The sequence below is a fragment of the Sceloporus undulatus genome, chromosome 7, assembly GCF_019175285.1.
Source record: "Sceloporus undulatus isolate JIND9_A2432 ecotype Alabama chromosome 7, SceUnd_v1.1, whole genome shotgun sequence".
NCBI lineage: Eukaryota > Metazoa > Chordata > Lepidosauria > Squamata > Phrynosomatidae > Sceloporus > Sceloporus undulatus.
Window position 1 is genome coordinate 16,275,447 of NC_056528.1, and position 21,721 is coordinate 16,297,167.

The 21,721-nt window shown below is 44.9% G+C and overlaps 2 protein-coding genes across 3 annotated transcripts in view; one reads left to right on the forward strand and one right to left on the reverse strand.

Moving 5' to 3' along the window:
• The window catches only part of LOC121936713 (protein CutA homolog), a 6,482-nt gene extending 1,503 nt beyond the window's left edge, over positions 1-4,979 (forward strand). Inside the window, exons 2-6 of the mRNA XM_042479219.1 lie at positions 170-318; positions 2,709-2,768; positions 2,890-2,935; positions 3,759-3,808; positions 4,556-4,979. Coding sequence (XP_042335153.1) covers positions 170-318; positions 2,709-2,768; positions 2,890-2,935; positions 3,759-3,808; positions 4,556-4,658 — 408 coding nt within the window. The 3' untranslated portion in view covers positions 4,659-4,979. The remainder of the gene's footprint in view (positions 1-169; positions 319-2,708; positions 2,769-2,889; positions 2,936-3,758; positions 3,809-4,555) is intronic.
• Positions 4,980-8,064: 3,085 nt separating this feature from the next.
• Positions 8,065-20,333, reverse strand: PHF19 (PHD finger protein 19). Of its 2 annotated transcripts, none has more exons than XM_042480373.1 (15): positions 20,026-20,333; positions 16,994-17,188; positions 15,844-15,925; positions 15,580-15,675; positions 14,865-14,965; positions 14,319-14,467; positions 14,070-14,165; positions 13,888-13,956; positions 12,976-13,096; positions 12,555-12,622; positions 11,931-12,101; positions 10,988-11,066; positions 10,657-10,742; positions 10,468-10,563; positions 8,065-9,518 (listed from the first exon to the last, which is right to left on the reverse strand). In XM_042480373.1, exons 2-15 carry the CDS (start codon positions 17,171-17,173, stop codon positions 9,176-9,178), a joined length of 1,737 nt encoding a protein of 578 aa, XP_042336307.1. In that variant the 5' UTR covers positions 17,174-17,188; positions 20,026-20,333; the 3' UTR covers positions 8,065-9,175. The 2 variants fall into 2 exon arrangements, with proteins under 2 accessions (XP_042336307.1, XP_042336306.1); XM_042480372.1 differs by having other exon boundaries at positions 8,065-9,521.
• Positions 20,334-21,721: the final 1,388 nt, after the last annotated feature.

Sequence of the window (21,721 nt, forward strand, 5' to 3'; positions counted from 1 at the left end):
CTTGAAGTGCTGTCAAGGTGCATTAAATCTTCAGTGTGGCAGGAGAGTATGGAGCATAGCACAACCTAACTCTCACCATACATGACTGTTTCATAAACCAAGGGCTTTGTAACAACTGGCATTTATTAATGTCTATATATTTGACTTTCTGTCTTCTTTCTTCTTCCAGGCCCTGGGTTTTTCCTTGCTGATGTTTCCACTGCTGAGGACGATAGGCCTCCAAGTACACTCTGCCATTACCGGCAGCTACATCTCCGGATCCCATTCCCTGGCTCTCGTCAGTTGCCCCAACGAACAAATTGCTCGGGATATTGCAAGGTACGTCCGCCGACAGATTCTTGGCTCGAGAGGCCGATTAATAATTGAAATCCTCATTCGCTCAAGCCTTTGAATGGCTGGCTCAGGTTGCCATTAGGTACCCGCTGAGAACATTCAACTCTTTGGGGTCAGGCGAGTGCCAGGAAGGCACTGGTTCGGAGCCGTAAATACATAGAGCTGCTTTACATAGAGACGGTTAGAGATTAAAAAATGGGACGTTGGGGGGAAATGTGGATAGGTTTGCCATTTGGAAAACCAGGGAGGGCACACTTGGACATAGAAGTAGGTTCTGCTCCCGCTGGCAGTGAGCTCTAGTCTCACAAAACCACACTTCCCAGTCTTCCAAAGCATGGTGTCATGGCTGTTAAAGCGGCATCAGATTGGATTATTTCTGAGTATGGATGCAGCTTCAGAGGGTCTGGACTCGGTCCACATGGCTTCCGAAAACACTACGATTCTTTGGATGCTGAACCAGTTATTTGCAGAGCCCAATAACTGGATCTGTCTTTTATGGTTCAAACGTCCGACCACATAGAACCTTATTTATTGAGAGTCATAAAAGTTGGGGAAAGGGGACTATGAACCATCAGGGAGCCAGAGGCAGATGTGATGACTTCCGCTTCTGAGCTTGAAGGACTGGTCTTGTTGCAAACACTGAATCTTTGTGAACAGAATAAATGTTTACCAAGGGACACTGAGTTCTCCTGTGCTTCTTTTAGTAAACAGAGGTAGTTCTCTCTATATATCTATATACACACACACACGCACACACTATTTTGGCAATGCAACTCTCCAGAACGCAGTTAGTTGGACACCGAGTAAGTTCAGAAGTTTTCTTCCCGTTGCAAACCATGCAACATTCGAAGGCAGTTCACAATTCAGGACTTATTGATGTTCGCGTGTGGTTGTTTTGTGTAGAAAACAGCCTTTTCTGTGCAGCAAACAGCCTTTTCTGCATGGAAAAATCATATTGCAATGCAGAAACGTTGATTCGTTTACAGCGCAACGGTGGAATTAAACCCAGAAGCATTCATTGCAATTGCTGCCTTGGTCGGATGACTATAAGTAGTAGCTATAGCTGATAAAATGCCTGCAATCTATAAATAGCTATCCAAAGCCTATCTCCGTATGTAGTAGGGACGAAAAAAGGAAATTTCCAGGCTAGGGATTACTCGAAGCGGGATCGCAAATAAGATGGCTATAATGCCGTTATAAAAATCTATGGTACGGCTGTATTTGTAATACATTGCATATTGGATACTCCATCTTGGAAAGGAGAGCACAATGGGGGAAAGAGTAAGATTTCTGATAGTCTGTAGTCCCAGGGGATAAAATTGTTCCCCAGATCTATCGCTATTGTTCACCTTTGGCATCGCAAATGGAAAATGTCATTCTGCAATGAGGCATCATCAAGTGATAAATGCCAACCAGGGTGACAACTGCAAGCCTCCCTCGCGTAACATGGTTATAGCATCTAAGAATCCTAGAGTTGGAAGGGACCCCCAAGGGTCATCCATACCAAGCCTATTCTGCCCTGCAGGAAGAAACAAAGCAACCTCGATAGATGGCCATCTAGCCTCTGTTTAAAAACCTCCAAAGGAGGAGACCACACCACTCTCCAAGGCAGCAACTTCCACCATTGAATATCTCTTGCCGTCGAGACGTTCTTCCTAATGGTTAGGCGGAATCTCTTTTCCTGTACCTTGACTCCATTGTTCCATGTTCTAGTCTCTGGAGCAGCAGAAAACAAGCTTGCTCCATCCTCAATAGGACATCCATTCCAATATTTTAACATGGCTCTCATATCACACCTTGATAGTCTCTTCTCCAGGTGAAACAGACCCAGGTCCCTAAACTGTTCCTCTTAAGGAATGGTTTCCAGACCTTTCCCCCTTTTGGTTGCCCTCCTCTTGTTGATCCGACCCTCTGGACTTCCCAAGATCTTGTATTTTTTCAAAAATCAGTGCTTTAAAATATCCATCCTTTTAAAAAAAATACTTTGTATTAACATAAAAAACCCCACACACAAACCATACAGATCAATGAACTTATCTGCAAACACAAGAAAATAGCCATTTGCATTTTACATTGTGCGTTGTTGCTTATAATGCCTTCCCATCGAGTTTTGTCAGTGTTTCTCGTTAACGTTTTCTTCCTCCATAATTCCCCCTTTTCACTCGTCTTTCTATATCTGTATAAATAACGAAAGGTCCGTTCTCTTCTTCTAATGTCCCCGGTTGTTTCAGTCAATCGCATGGCCAAGGATCAAAAAACCGATTCGCAAAGAAAGCCATTGACCTGAATTTAAACTCTGGAAGCACAAGGCAAAGCTGGCGCACAAAGCACAAAGAGGCCCATGTATGATAAACCTTCTCTGTGTTTTTTCCTAGGGCGATTATGGAGAAACACTTGGCTGCTAGCGTGGATATCTTACCGAGAACCTCAACCATGTGAGTCAAGAGTCAAACCCATTTGACCTCCCCAGAAGGATGGTGTGTGGTTGCCAATCTCCCCCGGATGCTGTGCCCTTCCTTGTGTTTAAGATGGCTTTCTTCTTGGCTTTTGGTGCAGGTATTTTTGGAAAGGGGAAATCGAAGAAGCTACAGAAATACTCTTGGTAAGTTTGCGAGAACCTGACGCCGATCCCTTGATTGATTGGAGAAAGCGTTTCGTTTCTGGAGGAAATAAAAATTTGGCATCTTTATCCTTTTGGCTTTAAAACGTACAGTGCGCCCTTGGTCTCCGCTGGGGTTTGGTTCCAGGATCCTCCATGGATACCAAAATCCCTCGATGTTCAAGTCCCGTTAAATACAATGGTGTAGTAAAATGGTGGCCCCTATGGCAAAATCCAGGTTTGCTTTTTGGAATTTGTATATATATATATATATATTTAATATATTCAAACAGTGGATGGTTGAATCTGTGGATAAAGAGTCTGTGGATATGAAGGGCTGACTATACAATATTAGACTACCAGAGGACATTAATATGTTAGCCTTAAAACACTGGGAAGGAGATGAAGTTCACCTATTATACTTTTACTGCAGTTTCATATTTGGGGTCTAAATCACTGGTGTGAACCTTTTTGGATTCAGTCCAGTATGGATTCATACCAGACTCAGACCAGTGGGCTGAACCAGGTTTAATGTTTTCTCTTACCAGGTTTAATACCATCCACAGGTTAATGCAAGTTAACCTTTGAATTGTTGTAACAGTCATCTGTTTGCACAGGTGTGTGTGTGTATCTGTGTATATGTGTGCAGAGAGACCTTTCCTGCTTTTTGGGATATGATATTTAATTCTGAAATCTTGCCAAGTTTTGAATCGTTCATTATTTCCATCCAGCTTCCTGCTCCTTTGCATGTCAGTGTTACTCTGCAAGGCATCTTCATCTTGCTTAGAGCAATTCCTAATTCTGTGTACTTTCTTTTTCCCCCCAGCTGCTGAAAACAAGGACTTCCAAGATCAAGGAGCTGTCGGATTATATCAGGTGAGGCTCTTCTGTCTCAGTCTTTTCTCCGCTCAACATTTTGGACTTCAGCACCCAGAAGTCGCAGTCGGCATGATCAATATTCAAGTATTCTGGGGACTGAAATCCCAAACACCTGGAAGGCTATAGTTTCAGAACCACTATTCTTAACCCCAGATGGTTACAATTCTGCCTTTGAGGTCCTTGACTCTTCCAGAAACCCTAAATTGCCCATTTGTGGCAAAAATAGTCCTATCCCATCCACCTAACATGGAGTTGATCCATCTTTCTCTGACACACCTTTCCAGATATATTGGACTACATCATCCATTACCCCCCGCCAGCAATTCCATAGGTTGTCTTGGGATGATGAGGGCTGTAGTCTACTCCATCTTGTTGTGTGTTGTCAAGTGTTGTGTGTCACGCCCAAAGTCACCCAGTGGGTTTCTCTTTCCAGCTGAGAATCCAAACCCTGGTCTCTCGGGACCCTAATCCAACACTCAAATGACTGCTCCACACAAACTCTCATCACAAATTGTTGTTGCGTGCCTCCAAGTTGTTTCCGACTTGTGACCCTAAGGCAAGCCTACCATGGGGTTTTCTTGGCAAGATTTGTTCAGAGAAGCTTTGCCATTGCCTTCCCCTGAGGCTGAGAGAGTGTGACTTGCCCAGTCAATGGGTTACGTGAACAAAGGCCCTGAATCAAAGGGGTCGGACTACAATCTTCGTTCTAAAAGTGAGAATTCAATTTTTCCCTTCTTTTTCCAGGTCTGCGCATCCTTTTGAAATCCCTGAATTGATCAGCCTACTCATCGACCAGGGAAACCCAGCCTATTTAAAGTGGATCGAGGAGAGCATCCCATACGATTAGACACTAGGGTCCAAAAGATGCTTCCAACCAGCCCTGCACAAAGGACCCTTGGCGCCATGTTCTCTGAAAAGCGCATCAGCAATTCAACTGAGAACGGCTCTCTTTGCCATACCCAAAAGTAGAGTTCTGCTCTGGAGGAAACTGGAACTTATATAATAATTCAATATTTTTATTTGGCATTTCAAGGCAAAACTGGAAGAGGAGCAGCAGGAGGATTTATATACACAAACAGTAGGCCCTTGGTATCCACTGGGGTTCGGTTCCAGGACCCCCCCCCCCATAGATACCAAAATCCATGGATGCTTAAGTCCCATTGAATACAAAGACACAGCTAAATGGCGTCCTTTATATAAAATGGCAAAAGGGTTTACTTATTGGAATTTATACATTTTTTAAAAATATTTTCATGCCATGGATGGTTGAATCCATGGATAAAAAAATCCATAGAGGTTTGCCTTTGCCTTCTCCTGAGGCTGAGACAGTGTGACTTGCGCAAAGTCACCGAGTGGGATTTCATGGCCTTGCACACTTCGTAAAGGCTATTTTCATCGATCGGAGTGGGTCTCTGCAAATTATGGCTTGCAACTCATTTCAGATTGGAAATATAAAGGCCAGTTTCAGAGCCTGAGAAGCTTCTCTTTAATCTGCTGCATTAAGCACTAAACCTCTGGCAACATCTGGCAATGCATTCCTCCCAGGGTTACAGATGCAAATCTCTTAGACAATGTGGAGCTAAATCCTGTTGCTAGATTTGATTAGAGTAGACCCAGTAATCTATGGAATTTACCTCTATGGTGACTCAGTTATTGAATTGGTCTACTCTAATTCGGACTAACCAGCAAGATCCTGGCCACTGTATGTGTGTCGATTGTGTTTTTGTGTAAATAAAGGGGGTGGGTGGAGGAAATAAAGTTGTGTCTCTTTCTCCCAGATTACACTTATCATTTTTGCTTTGAGGTTTTTTAAAACAGAGGTAGAAGAGGGGAACTAGTTTCTCTCCTAAGGTGCATATACACTGCAGAAATAATGCTGTTTGACCCCACTTTAACAGCCACAACTCCATCCTGGGATTTGTAGTTTGGCGAGGCACCAGTACACTTTGGCAAAGAAGGCTCAAGTCCTTTTTGTTGCATGCCTTCAAGTCATTTCTGACTTAGGGGTTTTCTTGGCACACTTTTTCAGAAGCGATTTGCCATTGCCATCCTTTGAGGCTGAGAGAGTGTGACTTGCCCAACACAGCTGAGCGAGGTTTGAACCCTGATCTCCAGAGTCCAGTGCTCAAACCACTCTGCCACACTCTCTTTCTAAAGTCCTTGTCAAACTATAATTCCCTTCTCTGTTAGAGAGCTCTGGAGCCACAACAAACTACAAATCCCAGGGCTCCAAAGGATGGCACCGTGGAAGTTAAAGTGGTTTCAAACCGCATTATTTCTGCAGTGCAGATCAGACCACAATCTAAAGCAATCCTCCCCGATCCAAGCAACGCAAACGCCTTGGAAAGACTTAAAATGGCTCCTTTTATTTTTAATCATTGTACATCAGACACATTAATTACAACTTGAATAGAAACAGACAAACACACAAAGTCAGTTATTTAAAAAGCAGCAACACAAGTGACTGTGGCTCTCTCTCTTTTTAAAATGTATATATATCTATACCTATATATAAGAAGGTGCACAGAAGCATTAGAAAAATCAGTCCAAACCAATGCAAACAATAATAAATCTATCTCCAGGAGAAAATACATTTTTGAGAGCTCCCTCCTTTCCCCATTTTTCTCATTGGGGCCAAGGAGGAACGCTCAGTTGTGGGGACAACACTGACAAATTTGGGTTGTGTTACAAACTTGTTCTTACATTTTGCTTTTCTTTTCTTTAAGGCACTCATGAAAGGGGGAAAGGACACTTGGGCATTGAAAATGCATCCGCCACCATGTCCTACCTTACCAAACCTAGGCCTCTTTCCCACTTACAGAAAAATCGGTTTGCAGTCCGAATTGATGGATCAATTCGACCACAGAGCGTGGTTCATGCTACATTTGCCCCGATCTCATTTCCCCCCCTCTAAAATAACCCACTTGTGGTTCACATTCACGTTGATGAACGAATCAATTCAAAATGGATCCGTTCCAGCCAGTCGAAGGGCAAATTTAAATCGATTCCGATCCACATCTGGCTCACACTTGCATGGAATTGATTTATCCAAAAAGACGAGGGGGAAATCAGCATCAAAAAGACGTGGGTTAAATGGGTCTAGCGCATGCCCCCCCCTCGCTTCAGCAATTCAATTCAAGTGGGAACCAGGGTCATTTGAACCGGTTTTGATTTGCGATCCGGTTTAAAAGATAGCGGGAATCAGCCCCAACATTTCCTGTCCTTTTTTCGGATCTTTCTCAGAATTTAGGATGTCTTAGACCACATGCATTTGTTTTTTGCTTAGTTTTGGGTGCCTTCGAGTAATTTCCGACGTACGGCGATCCTATTGTGGGGTTTTCTTGGCAAGGTTGTTTCAGAGGGGCTTTGGTTTTGCCCTTGGAGGCTGAGAGAACTTGCCTTGGAGGCATCCGAACTCTGGTTTCCAGAGTCATAGTCCAACATTCAAACCAATATAACATGCTGGCTCTCTTCTATATACATACCTTCCAACATTTCACCAACGAAAACCAAGGCAAGTGTGTCCAGCAACATCTCAGTGGGGTCAAAATGCTAAAAGCTAGGAGAGGCTGCAGCGGTTTGCTTTTTGCCTGAGTCTACTGGGAAGGGAAAGCTTTGCCTCCTCTTCTCATATCCGCCAATGGATTTAATTGAGGGCAAACTACTTTTGCACTCAAGTTTGCAGCAATTGAAGTAAGCTGAGGACAAAGCGGGGGAAAGTAGGAGAATCTGCGACATTTTCGTTGCAGTGGGAAAAGTAGGATGACGAGGATAAATTGCAATTGTTCCCAACTAACTGGGACAGTTGGAAGGTATGCTACTGTACTTTTCTTGGACACGTAGACTTGGTCTCATTGGCTCTGTTTCTGCAAAACATTATCCAAAAAATACTACCCACACTTGTATCCATAGCAGCTAAGGACATTCACAACATTATGACCCAGGATGGCCTCTTAGTTTCTCACTATGGACCAACCTTAAATACCCTGTTCACTCTTAAGACCCCAATGAGCCCCTCTCATCGCACTCAAGTTTTGACAAGCTTTAAGTGAGCCTTTCGCATGGCGTCACTGCAATACTACAAAGTTCAATCACTTTCGACATCCAAGCCAAGAGATCCTGGGAGCTATAGTTCCATGCGGGACTATGAACCCTCCACAAGGAGTCTCCAAATGACAGTTCCACAGAAGAAAAACTTGATGACTGTTCAATGGGTGAGATATATATATATATATATATATATATATATATATATATATATATATGGCATAGTGCAGATTCAGGGGGCTCAAGATAACACTGGAGCCTAAAGTAGCACTGTTTGGTTATGCATTTTGTAGCAGCATTTCTTAAATACTTTAAGGTTAGCAATGGCTTGGGACGGCCAGTCAACTTTCCTTTCTTGTTGCATTTACACAGCTCATTTCAAGTGCTCAGAACCACATTTCTTCTACATCGTTTCGGCAATCCCAACAAAACTCCAGTTGCGATGCCAGTACGTATCGTTCCCCACTTTGCAGGGCATGGGCAAAGGAAAATGGCAGAAGGCTTGCTCAGGAGTTCACAGCTGTGGCAAAATCAGCTTTTGGGCACATGGAGCCCAAAACTATCCTCACATTTCAATCTCCTTGCCAGCCCTGCCATGCGGGAGAAAGGAGGAGGCTACCTTAGGCAGCTTGTTTTGGGTGCCACAAAAGGGTGGCAAACAAATGGCAATCTTCTTCGTTCTTATAGTATCTTTATTGCCAGTGGGCAAGAAGTGCTTGTGGGACTTTCCGCCTTGTGCGCTGAAATAGCTTGCTAAGGCACCTTTGCCTCTATTTTGGGCATGGCCAAGCCTGGCATAAAACAAGGACCATCTTCAGCGGGATAGTTTTGTCTGTCATGCCAGGCTATCATGGTGCCCTGGAATTCCTTCTCTTTCCCTCAGCCTGGAGAAAAGAGCGATGCCATTCCCGAGAGATGCCATTATAAAAGGTTTTAAGTCCTCTCTTTCCATACCTGGTTGGCATTGCCATGACTGGCTCAACCCACCCATTTCCATCTCCTCTCCCTTCCATAACAACAGCAACAACAGAAACAAGAAAAAGCAGCAATAAAGCAACGGGGTTCTATCTTGGCAGTCAGTTAGCAACACACATGGTCACGCCAACAAAGCCTTTCTTGGGGTACATTGTTGAAGTACCTCAACCAGCAACTCAGTGTACCAAGGGCACCCCTGAATAAGCATTAAGTAAACTCTTTCCAGGAGAGGCCTTGCCCAGGATGGCTGCGCCACTCCATCATATGACATTTTCCTCCAACTCATCCCCACCCGTCCTATTTCTTTCCTTAAGTCTCCAAATCCTACGCACTGGCACAGCATCAATATGGAGTGGTGCCTTCCCATTCCACCAAATACTCAACTTTGCCCTCCAGGGTCACCCGTCGCGCCAGGACCTGGTACTTTTCGCCGCACACCAGCCTGCCAGCAGCCCCAAAGTAGTTGTTGATGGAGGACTTGAGGTGGGAAAGGGACGAGTCATCTTCGCTCATGCGCTCAAAAGTGTGGCAATCGATGGCACGGTTAGGCACGCAGGCTGCCTCGCTGTCTTCGGAAGAGCAGCCGGGCATAGTTCTCCGCAGATGCGGTGAGCATTTTTGCTTCGCTTCGATGGCCGTGTAAGTCTTGGCGGTCAGTTTACGCTTCCGGCTGCCCATATTCCTTCTGCTGGCAAATGGCAACAGCAAAATGGTCATATTAAGGCAGCAATAATTAGTCAAAGAGAGACAGTGTAGTATAGTTGTTTGCATCTATGCTGCATCTACAGTGTAGAAATAATGCAGTTTGACACCATTTTAACTGCCATGGCACCTACAGAATACTGAGATTTGTAGTTTGGTGAGGCACCATTGTCCTTTGGAAGAGAAGGCTAAGACCTTGTCAACCTATAAATCTCAAGATACCATAGGCTGGAGCTACAGCACTTAACATAGTGCCAGACTGCATTATTTCATAGTGTAGATGCACCCTAGGACTCTTGTAGACAAGAGTTTGGATCCCTGCTCAGCCATGGAAACCTCTTGCCAAGAAGCCCGTGAAAGGGTTGCCTTAGGGTCGCCTTACGTTGGAAATGACTTGAAGGCACATAGCAACAACAACGTACAGTGATTTATAGTCAGTGGGAATGGTCCAAGAAGACACCAAAATGCACAACATGCAGTGCACAATGTGCAACATGGCAGGTCATTTGCAATGCCACTTTCATCACTTTCAATGGAATGAGGATGTTATTCATTGGCCAAAAAGTACCACTGCCTGCATATGCATGCACAGCTTGAACACACACACACACACACACACTCCAAAAAACAAACCTTGATTGTGCCATTTTATATAAAGGACACCATTTTACTATGCCACTGTATTTTAAGAGACTTGAGCATCCTTGAATTTTGGTATCCATAGGGGGTCCTATGGATAAAAGCTCTTAAAACAATTTTTAAAGCATTATACACCCAAGCCCTGCTCTTAGATACTTTTTGTCGGAATGAAAAGGTTTTAGCATTTTAAGAATGGGAGGTGAGCTTAAAAAAAGACTTACAAAAACAAAAGAGGGCAAATGCCTTCTTAAATTGTGCTGCCAATGATGCCAAAGAAAGAGAGGATCTCCTACCTTGATTCATAGGAGAGGCTGGTTGTCGCTGACCCCGAAGTGCTGACGGCGTCTGTGGAGTCCACTTCGGAAAGGAAAGTGTGACCTGAACTTGCACTGGAAAGGAGCAAAAACGCAGGGTTAAGCAGGGCTTTGGCAACAGCTCAAGGCCTGGCTTAAGCTAGGATCCTTAGCCACGGTGCCGGTTACCTTTTCAGACTCTGGATTTCATCCAACGTGAAATCAAAGATGCTGGCCAGATGGTGGTTTGTGCTCCAAGCCGAGGCAAAATCACTCTGAGTGGGGCAAGAAGAATGGAAGGAAATAAAAATTCAGTTACAAGCATCCTCCCATATAGTGGTGCCTCGTGGGTCATATAATGCCTACCACTGTTTTGAAACACCCAGCTTAAGGTCCTTTGACCCTACACAATTATAGCACGATGACTGCATCCCATAGAAGAAGTCTGGAGTGGGGCCCCATTTAAACAGAGCAAAGGAAAATTATTTTAAAAATATACCAACAATATCACTAAACTCACACTTGGAATAGCATCTTCCAAGAGAAATTTTGATCTTTTCCTCCTCCTGCTTTCCTGCTGGAGATCGCATGTTGATGAACTGTGAAGGGGAAAATAATAAAGGAATTAAGAAATTAAGAATCTATTAACAGGTTATGTGATATTTGGCTTCTTATATTTCATCTGCCCGACTGTGTGAAAGAGTAACATTTTCCTCTTTCTTCAATAGATGGGGACCGTAATCCATATTTTAAGAATCTGGAACCAGACACGGGAAGTGTTTCAAATTTATAACCCACCGTTTCCCCAGTGTCGGACTCAAGACGGCTTGCAACAGTAAAACACCATTAGAAATCCACAACCTATGAAAGTTAAAAAGCAATTCAAGCCATCATCAAACTAAACCTGGTTAAAACAAACTAGAAACAGCAACAAATCAAAGCCCACCAAACTATCCAAGGCCTGTTTCCCTGGAAAAAAATTAGTTCTCAAATGCCCGCCGGAATAAAAAGGGGTTGAACTACTTGCTGAAAGATTGTAAGGAGGGTGCCAGTCTGAGTACAACAGGAGTAAGAATTACATTACCCTCCACATGCTGTTGGATTGCAACTCCCAGCATTCCTCAGCATTGGCAATGCTGGCCAAAGCTGCTGGGAGTTGCAGACCAACAATATCAGGAAGCCTAGACATTTCTGGTATACAGTTTTTATCAGCTCACTACCTTTGTTATACAGGTCAAGTCTCCGTTATCTGGAATTCCAGAATCCAAAACAGCTATAGGATGCCAAGCTGGTCATGGACCAAGGAGACTTGGGTTCAAGTCTCAATCCAGCCATGAAGCTCAATGTGTGACTGTGGTCCAGGTACCATCACCCAACCCAGCCTACCTCAAAGGGTTGCTATAAGAAGTAAAAAGAGAACAGCTCCCATGAGAAATAAACCAAGAGCATGGCTAGAGGCAGACCTGCTTTTGTGGGAATGCTTCAGTCTCCCCCTTTTCTTTGCTTCGGAGGCTCTGCCGTCAACCAGTCCTGGGGTCTTCTCAGGCAGGAGTTTGCTCGGCGGGTTCGGCGGGACACGGATCCGCAGGCGGAAAATGCACTTCTTCTTCTTGATTTCCTTCCCGCATAGAAATCTGAAAGGTGCAGAAACAAACCTCGGCATCTCTTAAGCTGGAAGTGCATTGACTAGACCACTGGTTTCCAAACTTTGGTCCTCCAGATGTTTTGGACATCAGCTCCTAGAATTCCTGATTATTGGCCAAACTTTCTAGTGTTTCCCAAACTCTGGTTCTCCAAGCATTTTGGACTTCAACTCCCCGAAGCCCAAGTCACTTTGGCCAACAATCAGGAATTCTGGGGAGCTGAAACCCAAAACCTTGGAGGACCAAAGTCTGTGAACCACTGATGTACATTGAAGCCTTGCCTTCAAGTGTACAAAATCAGGAGCACGAAAGGAAGCAATGCCAGGAAAGTAAATCTCAGAGCGGCAATGGGAAAATTCCTCCATTTGGACTCACACAAATCTCTTCCATTTATTTCTGTACCAGTGGGGGACATGTGCGGAGAAATGCCCCTTTTATGCTCACCTGCTTTTGTAGCTGTTGAGTGCATCCAGAAGATGGGAACCTCGCTCTGCGATGGGGGTTTCAGTCAGCTGGGAAAAGAAGGGGAAAACAGACCAAAGTTGGTTTTAAAGAGAGAAAGAGTCACATCCTAATTCAAGCCGGCGTGGGCTATCCAAGCCAGCATCCAATTTCTTGGTCTGACTGAGGAATCTAAGGATGAAATGAGTTACTTCCCTAGTTGAACCCAGTGGCTAGACATCCTGGAAGTTCACAGGTAATTTATAGTTTATCTTGATTTCTTATAGTAGCTCATCCAGTGACCACAAGAGGGAACCCAAGTTTCGCCATCCAATTTTCTAACCAACATCCGTTGAAATGAGGAAAGCTCAAATCCCCTGCAAACATGCCATTCATGGAAGTAACTGACAGTTTTGGTTCTTACCTTCCCCAGCTGCAAAAGGTCCCAGTGGTGATTGACAAAGGCCAAGATTTCCTCAAAGTCAAAGTATTTCTTCTTACTTTGGACACCCAGGTTGTAGAGCACGAGATGCACCACATCGACCCTGTGCGCATGTGTACAGAAAAGGAACAAGCATGAGTGCAATTTCGCCAGGCATAGGATTTCCTGCAGAATTTTTCAAGGCACCCATGTAAAACCACTGGGTGACCTTGGGCAAAGGCACACTCTCTCAGCCTCGAGGGAAGAATCAGCAAACCTCCTCTGAACAAACCTTGCCAAGGAAACCCTGTGATAGCTTCATCTTACGGTCGACATCAGTCAGAAATGAGTTGAAGGCAACAATGCAATACACGTTCACCAGATTCATATTGGTGACATTTGTGTGTGTGAGTGCCTTCAAGTCACCTGTTGATTTATGGAGAGCCCATGAATTTCACAGGGCGACGTTGTTGTGTGCCTTCAAGCTGTTTCCAACTTATGCCAACCCTAATGCAACCCTATCACAAGGTTTTCCGAGGCTGAGAGAGTGTGAGTCGCCCAAGGCCACCCAATGGTTTCCATAGCTGTGCAAGGAATCCAACAAAGATCCGCAGAGTCATAGTCCAACACTCAAACCACTACAGCACATTGGCTCTTAGGGTGACATACCCAGAGAGAATTGCCAATGGCATCTGTGCATGTCCTTACTTGGGCTGCATCTGCACTGCAAAATTAATGCAATTTGGTACCACTTTAACTGCCATGCCACAATGCTATGGGATTTTGGGATTTGTCATATTTTGTGGCACCAGAGCTCTTTGACAGAGAAGGCTATTAAATAGTTCACAAAACTGCCAGTGTTTTGTTACAGTTCCCAATAAGACAAAGTACAAGAGGCTCAAGTCTGGAACTTACCATCTCAAGGGCAAACGTCTGATGTGCTCTGGACCCTGGTTACACACCGAGCAGTAGAAAATGTAAAACCTGAAAAGAGAGTTTCTTTTTATTTATTCCAGACTACTGCAACAATTTCACTTAACTTTGACTTAAGCTTACAGAGGAATGTAATTTTGGAAGGGAGAAACAGAAGCACCTACCGGTCTCCAAAGAGCATCGGATCGCTGAGACATTGCGTGCAAGCTTCATGGAACCACTGTTGGCAGCGAAAACATTGCAGCATCTTCAGGTACCACCTGGAAGGAGGCATGGAGAAAATAGGATGGGATGCAAGAGAGTGAATCCCCAAAAAAACAACTAGGACAGGTTTTGCCCCTATCCTGTTTACCACCCTACCACCATCATTGGTTTTGGTTGGCACAGTTGCCAGTTTCATCCATTGGTCTTACTCGCCAGGGCCGCCACAGTAGCAATAACACTGCTGTTGGTTGGTCCGGTGGGGTGAGTCCCATTCCAGCTGTTCGGGGTTATAGGACAGCACCATCTTCACCATCTGCAGCGTCCGGGCAATGGCTCCTTTCTTCAAGGCACCACCTTTCTGCAAACAACAGAGACGACAAAAAAGATGTCAGCAGACAGAGAACGGCTGCGTCCGCACCACAGAATTAATGAAGTTTGACACTGTATTTATAATTAAAATACAATTAAATCCAACAGCTAGCCTCACTTAAATCAGACCTGCTGAGTGTCAAATTAACACTTGTGTAAATCCCCTTGCTGCAATGGGTCTTCTCTAGTTGTGTCTAGCCACTGGATACACCTTCCAGATGTTCTTCGACTGCAGCTCCTAACATGTTTGACTGGCAGCTATGCTGTTTGTTGCTGCTGAAAGGTGTAGTCCAACACAATCTGGAGGGCCCCATGATTTAATTCATAAAAACCAAATCAGTTGCATGCAAATTGGCTTGATGCTCTTTTCCCTCCACATCACTCACCCGCACAGCTAAGGCAAAGATGCATCTCCGGCAAAACCAAGGCGTTGCCAAGGAGTTCTCCCGAGTGCTCACCACTGGGATATGACATTGCTGGTGGTAACCTGGTGGAAGCAGAGGCAGAGTTTTGCAAATAGAAGCAGGGTATTTTCTACAGGCACATGGCAGCTAGAGACTCCTATGTTAACAGGCCTGGGTTTTAGTATGAACTTTAAAGACGCTATCCAAAACGCTGAGCCTATCGGCAACTTGTTTGTCCACCAGGGACTCGAGCCAAACAAAACAGCTCCTTTGAGGAGACTTTAACCAACCTTCTTTGCTCCCCACCTTTATGCAGAAAGCAATATAAGGTTTAGGGGGGGTTTTTTGTGGGCTTTTCGAACTATGTGCCCATGTCCTAGAAGAGTTTCTTCCCGGCGTTTCACCAGCATCTGTGGCTGGCAACTTCAGAGAACGCTGTCATGGAAGAGAGTGCCCAATTCTCTCCCATGCCAGCATTCTCTGAAGATGCCAGCCACAGATGCTGGTGAAACATCAGGAAGAAACTCTTCTAGGACATGGGCACATAGTCCCAAAACACACAAAAAACCATGGAACCCTTCAACTTCACAATATGATGTTTGCTTAGCAGCAAAAAGGATTTCTCTGCCTTGTCTCTGCTCCCCATTTGTAGCAGCCCAAAAACAGACCACAGGAACCTCCATAACGTTCTTCTTACCTAGTCCACATTTTCCACATATCAATATATCGTTCAGGGGGCCTGTCGTCTCTCCTAGGCAGATGTTGCACTTGGGTTCTTCACCAGGGACCCCAGCTAGAGAGGAGAAAGAAGTCAGGGGTGTTTGATAGAAAATCCTGGGGGGAATGAAAAAGCACACTAGTCTGCTCTGCCACTTAAATATGTTCCCCTCCTTCATTCTTTTCATTACTGTGTAGGTCAAGCACATGCACACCTGTGGAAAGAAACTATAGACTCACATACCATGCTGGATGTCCTTCCAAAGCACCCAGTACTTGGAATTGTCTTCAAAGGTCACCAGGCAGCTCTGCTTAGAGCCACTCACCTGCAAATCAGAAAGATTTATTTTTTAATAACAACAACAACAACAACAACAACAACAATAGGAATCATGGAGGAGCAGAGTCCTAACATATGGTTTTGACCACATGGGCAAAGGCCAGCTCTCCAGATATTGTTGGACTGCAGTTTCTATCAGCCCTACATACCACAACCAAGGTGAGGAATGCTAGGCAGTGTAACTCAACAACACCTTGGCAGCCTCCCATCTAAGTTAGTCACAACCATGATGTACCTCTCCAAACTACAAATCCCAGGACTCCATTCTAAGTACCTCCCCAAATGACTCATCCCAAATGAAACCATGGCAGTGAAAGTCATCTCAGACTGCTATAACTGAGTAGTGCAGATACACACTTAGATGGATAAAAGGTATATAACCAAGGTTGCCCACTCTGGGGATAGGCACATTCATTTGGGCTCATCCAGAAGCATGATGTAACCCAGGGGTAGGCAACCTGTGGCCCGGCGAGGCCTTGGGACCAGCCCCAGCCCGGTCCTGCCGCCGATTGCCGCCGGGGCCTTTGGGGGGCAATTGTCTATAGAAGCCTCAGAAACATGCATTTATCTTAACATTTTTTTTTAAAAATCAGCAAATTTTTTCACGTGTCCTCCATTTTTTATTTTAAAAAGTGCCCTCCATTTGAAAATTTTGTCCTACATTTGTCCCGGCTTATTTATTTAATTAATTTTTAAAAAATTATTTATTTATTTATTTATTTATTTATTTATTTATTGGCTTCGGCCCCCCAGTTGTCTGAGGGACAGCTACCCGGCCCCCGGCTCAAAAGGGTTGCCTACCCCTGATGTAACCCATCCCTGAGAAAATACCTTTCAGAGAAGTTATTCCCAAACGCTGGCCCTCCAGATGTTTTGGACTTTAACTCCCAGAAGCCCCAGCCAGCTTGGCCAACGGTCAGGAATCCTGGGAGGTGAAGTCAAAAAACACCTGGAAGACCAAAGTTTGAGAACCACTGTTTTAGAGAATAGAACAGGATGGAACATTCATTAAAGAAGTTCCTTTTTAAAAGCAAAAAAGGAACACATGGTTTACCCTCTTGATCTTCCCAAGGTAATAGAGCCCATCGGTCCAACGGCACAAGACATATTGTCCTTCCGTCAATTTGGTCATCAGCTCTTGCCGGCCCTTTTGGGTTTTGGTAGCCAAGTCCACTGTCGGCTGCTGGAGGCGTCCGCTGGCTGTGTAGACATGCCTAAGATCGTTGTTCTCCATGAGCCTTGCTGGACGCTGGAGATGAAACATAAAGGAGAAAAGCTTCCCGTGAAAAACGTCACTTCTTTAATATGGATACCCAGGACACTGCCTTACACAAAATCAAATTGCAGGTCTAGTATTGCCTGCACAAATGGTAAAATCCCCAGGTATCATCTGCTCTGATTAGCATCTGGGTCTTAGGCTGCATCCGCATTGCAGAAATAATGCAGTTCGACACCACTTTAACTACAACAGCTCGATGCTATGGATTTCTGGGATTTGCCTAGATTTCATCATTTCCGCAGTCCCTTTCTAAGGTCTGTCAGTCCAAAGGATGACAGAGGTGGCCCTTCAGCCAACAGCAGGGACGGTCTGCCAAGATGTATTTTTATCTCCACATTGGCTTGCCTTTGCACCATGTGCAAATTGTGGCATTTGAAAGTCTGCAAGATCAGTTGAGCCAACAAAAGAAGGTCACTCGTCCGAAGGCCAGCCCAAACTGAGGCCAATTGCACAATCCACTGGCACATAGGAGGCGCCTGTCAAAAAACAATCAAAATCCTCACTCCTTCCCAGGCTCCAGCTACACTGCAGAATTAATGCAGATTGACACCAGTTCAACTGCCATGGATCCATGCCATGGAATCCTGGGATCTGTAGTTTGACTAGCTAGTTAGCCCTCTCAGTCAGAGAACTCGGGTGCCACAGCAAACTACAAACCCCAGGATCCTATAAGATGGAGCCACGGCAGTTAAAGCGGTGTCAAACTGTATTAATTCTGCAGTGAGGAAGCAGGCCTAGTCAATCTATCTCTGCCAAAGGTTTACAGGAAGTGGCAGAGTTGCTCTGCCAAAATTTCTAATTCATCTGATTGGTTCCCAGGGTTGCCCAACTAAAAGCTGGAAAAGGCTTTACCTGTGTCTTTGCAAATGTGTGTATGTCTATGTGCCTTTAAGTCACCTATGCAAGGGGATCTTGTAGCACCTTTGAAACTATCAGAAGTGTCCAAAGCGCATCAGAAGCACCTGACACGCATCAGAAGTGCCCAATGCATATCAGAGGCACCTGACATGTATCAGAAGTGACAGCCCGACATGCATCAGAAGTGTCCAACACATGGTTAGAAATGCTTGACATGCATCAGAAGTGCTTGATTTTCACCAGAAGTGCCTAACACATGTTCAGAAGTTTTGTCCTGACACATGGTCAGAGGTGCTTGAAATGCATCAGAAGAGCCCAACACATGGTCAGAAGTGTCTGGCATGCATCAGAAGTGCCCAATGCACATCAGAAGTGCCTGGCATGCATCAGAAATACCCCATACACACCAGAAGTGCCTGATGTGCATCAGAAGTGCCCAACCCGTGTTCAGAAGTGCCTAGTGTGCATCAGAAACACCCAATGGGAAGCAGAAGCCCCAGGTGAGCATTGCAGCACACCTGCCAGTGCCCAGATGTGCATCCTTACAATTCCATTATATTTCATTGCATTTCTGCAACCTGGTTACCAACTAATAAAGTTACGGACCATCGATGCAAAACCTTGACCCTCATCGGCTCCACAATCTGCCACACATCATTGAGTTTTGACACATCTCGGATTCTATCCCAGAATCTAGAAACCAGTGCGGTATCCTCAAATAATACTGCACGCATCTATTATTACTATCATCATCATTATCATCATTATTATATCTCCATCATATCACTGACTCAAGAGCTGGTGACCTAGCGCTGTCCTGATTGGCCGATTCAATATAATATTTTAGGCCAGGGGTGGAACTAACAGTCTGATTGAAAGGAGGAAACCTCTTTCCAGCCAAGAGAGGATGCTGTGGAGCTACAAAGTCACAGCCCAGAGAGAAACATAGTTTTCTTTGCAATTAAAAAAGGAAACCCAAGAGTGCCTTTCAATGCCTAGGGATCCCTTAGGATCATTCCTGCAAAATGGGATCTTGTCAATGTTTTTGGGAGCAGCCAGGACTGTCAGTCGGAGGAATGCTCTTTAGATAATGCACAACTGTGTTTGTTAAATGCATTTTTCATGTCCTCCGCCCTTTTTGCAAACGTTTGCCTGACCCAACCTCTCCTCTTGATCCTCAGAAACAGTCACTTTCGATTTTGAAAAGCAGCTCCTCTTTTTGGGGAGGGTTCTTCCCTTTTTTGCCTTGGCCAAACTCATGGTTTTACTCGTGAGTAAGGCTCCTTTGGGCCCAACCTGGCTTCCCTTGCAAAGCAATAAGTGACATTCACCTTTGCAGTTTGCAGGGAGAAAACAAGGGACAGTTCTTGCAAAGAGGAGGAAAGAAGGTGGAAGAAAGGGACGCCCCCAGGACAAGATCCCCCCTCCTTTGCTTACTTGGGAGTAAGTGGATCCTGATGGAGCTGGGATCCTGGGATCTAGCAAAAAGTACAGGGCAGAGAAGATCTTTTCAGCCACTTCAAAAGAGGAAGGTGCACATTTACTCCAGAGTAAATCTCTAAAGCAGCAAAAGCTCCCCAGAAAAAAGGAATCTGGTGGCCTCGATCCGTTTTGTGAACTCTCTCCAAGAAAACTGACCAGATCCTTTGACAAGAAAAACCCAAGAGTGCGATATATATATATGAGATACATATCCGTAACTAATATATATATATATATATATATATATATATATTAGATAAAGATACATATTAGATATATATATGTATAAGATACAGAAATATATTAGGGGTGTCTGTGTATGTGTGTGTGTGTGTCCCACTTTTTGGAAGATGCAAGTGCAATCAATAAATGCATGAATCAATAGATAAATGAATGCCCCCAAAGAAAATTAATAATACTAATAATAATTAATAATAATTAATAGTTAATACCCTCCACCTCCTTACCTATTTATTGCAGTGATTCCTCTTCCATTCATTCGCTGGACAGCCCTCTCCAGTCTTGTGGCAGGGATGGGAGGAAATGCCTTATAAGAAATGCAGGATCCTGAGTTCGAATCCTGGGGTAGTGATGTCTGATCTGGATCTGGATCTGGATCTCTCTCTCTCTCTCTCCTCCAGGGAGAGGGCTAATAGTCTCCCATGGCTGATGCCCCTCTTTATAAGAGACCCTGGAGGGTGCAAAGTTGCAAAGATGCTCCAGGGCAGAGGGACCCAGCACCAGGCGCCATCTTTCCCTTTTGCAAGTCTGTTTTTCCCGCGAATTGTTGACGTCTTGCTTATGCAATGAGCCTGGCCTCCCCAGCTCCGCCTTCTTCCCCAAAAGGGCCTCCTCCTCCTCCTCCTCCTCCTCCTCCTCTCTCTGCTCCAGATCTCTCCTTGCCTCTTTGCCTCTGGAAGGAAGACAACTTCTGGGAACTCTGGAAAACTTTGGGGGGAAAGGCAGGGATGGGGGTCCTTGCAAGGATCAGGCAGGGAGGGTTGAGCCTCCAGGGTCAGGAGCAGTTGATCTGCAGGGTCCAGCCTGCCAGAGACAAGGTTTGCAAGGCAGGGAATGGGAATGGTGCTTTTCCTTCTTCTTGGAAGCAAGGATCAGAGAGGGAGGGTTGAGCCTTCAGGGTTAGAGGCAGTTGATCTGCAGGGACTAGGTTTGCAAGCAGGGGATGGGAATGGTGATTTTCTTTCTTCTTGGAAGCAAGGATCAGGGAGGGAGGGTTGAGCCTCCAGGGTTAGGAGCAGTTTATCTGCAGGGACTAGGTTTGTAAGGCAGGGGTGGGAATTGAGCTTTTTCTTCTTCTTGGAAGCAAGGATTAGGAATTGAGGGTTGAGCCTCCAGGGTTAGGAGCAGTTTATCTGAAGAGTCTAGCCCAGTATGGACAAGGTTTGCAAGGCAGGGGATGAGAATGATCTTCTTGCGTCTTATTGGAAGCAAGATGGGTGTCCTTGCAAGGATCAGGAAGGAGGACTGAGCCTCCAGGGTTAGGAGCAGGATATTTGCAGGTTGGGGAATGAAAATGATCTTCTTCGTCCTTATCAGATGGGCCTGCTTAAAATAACCAGGAGATAAGGTTGAGCCTCCATGGTTAGGAGCAGGATTTCTGCAGGTTCCAGCCTAGGCTCACTTTCTTGAGCCGCCCACCTGCATTTATTCATTTTGCTTTGCGGCTGTTGGATCTGCCCTCGCACCGGCCTTGCCACTACCCAAATTGTAGTTATTCTGCTATTGATTCCCATAATTTCTTACCCTCTGTGGATGTTTTTGGATGGCATCTCCCATTAGTCTTGACCATTCGCCATGCTCACCAAGACTGATGGGCATTGTAGGTCAAAATACACAGAAGAGCCACATGTTCCAGTCTGCTGATATACTAAAATTGTATGGAAACCAGGTTGAGATGTATATTGTAGTTAATAATATTCCTGGAAAGTTATTTCCTTGTATCTCTGGCTGCATCTGCACTGCAGAAATAATTTGGTTTGACCCCACTTGAACTACCATGGCTCAACGCTGTGGAATTTTGGGAACTGTACTCAGGCCGCAACAAACAACAGTTCCCAGAATCCCATAGCATTGAGCCACAACAGTTCGGGGGGGGGGGTGTGTGTGTGTCAAACCAGATTATTTCTGCAGTGCGGATGCAGC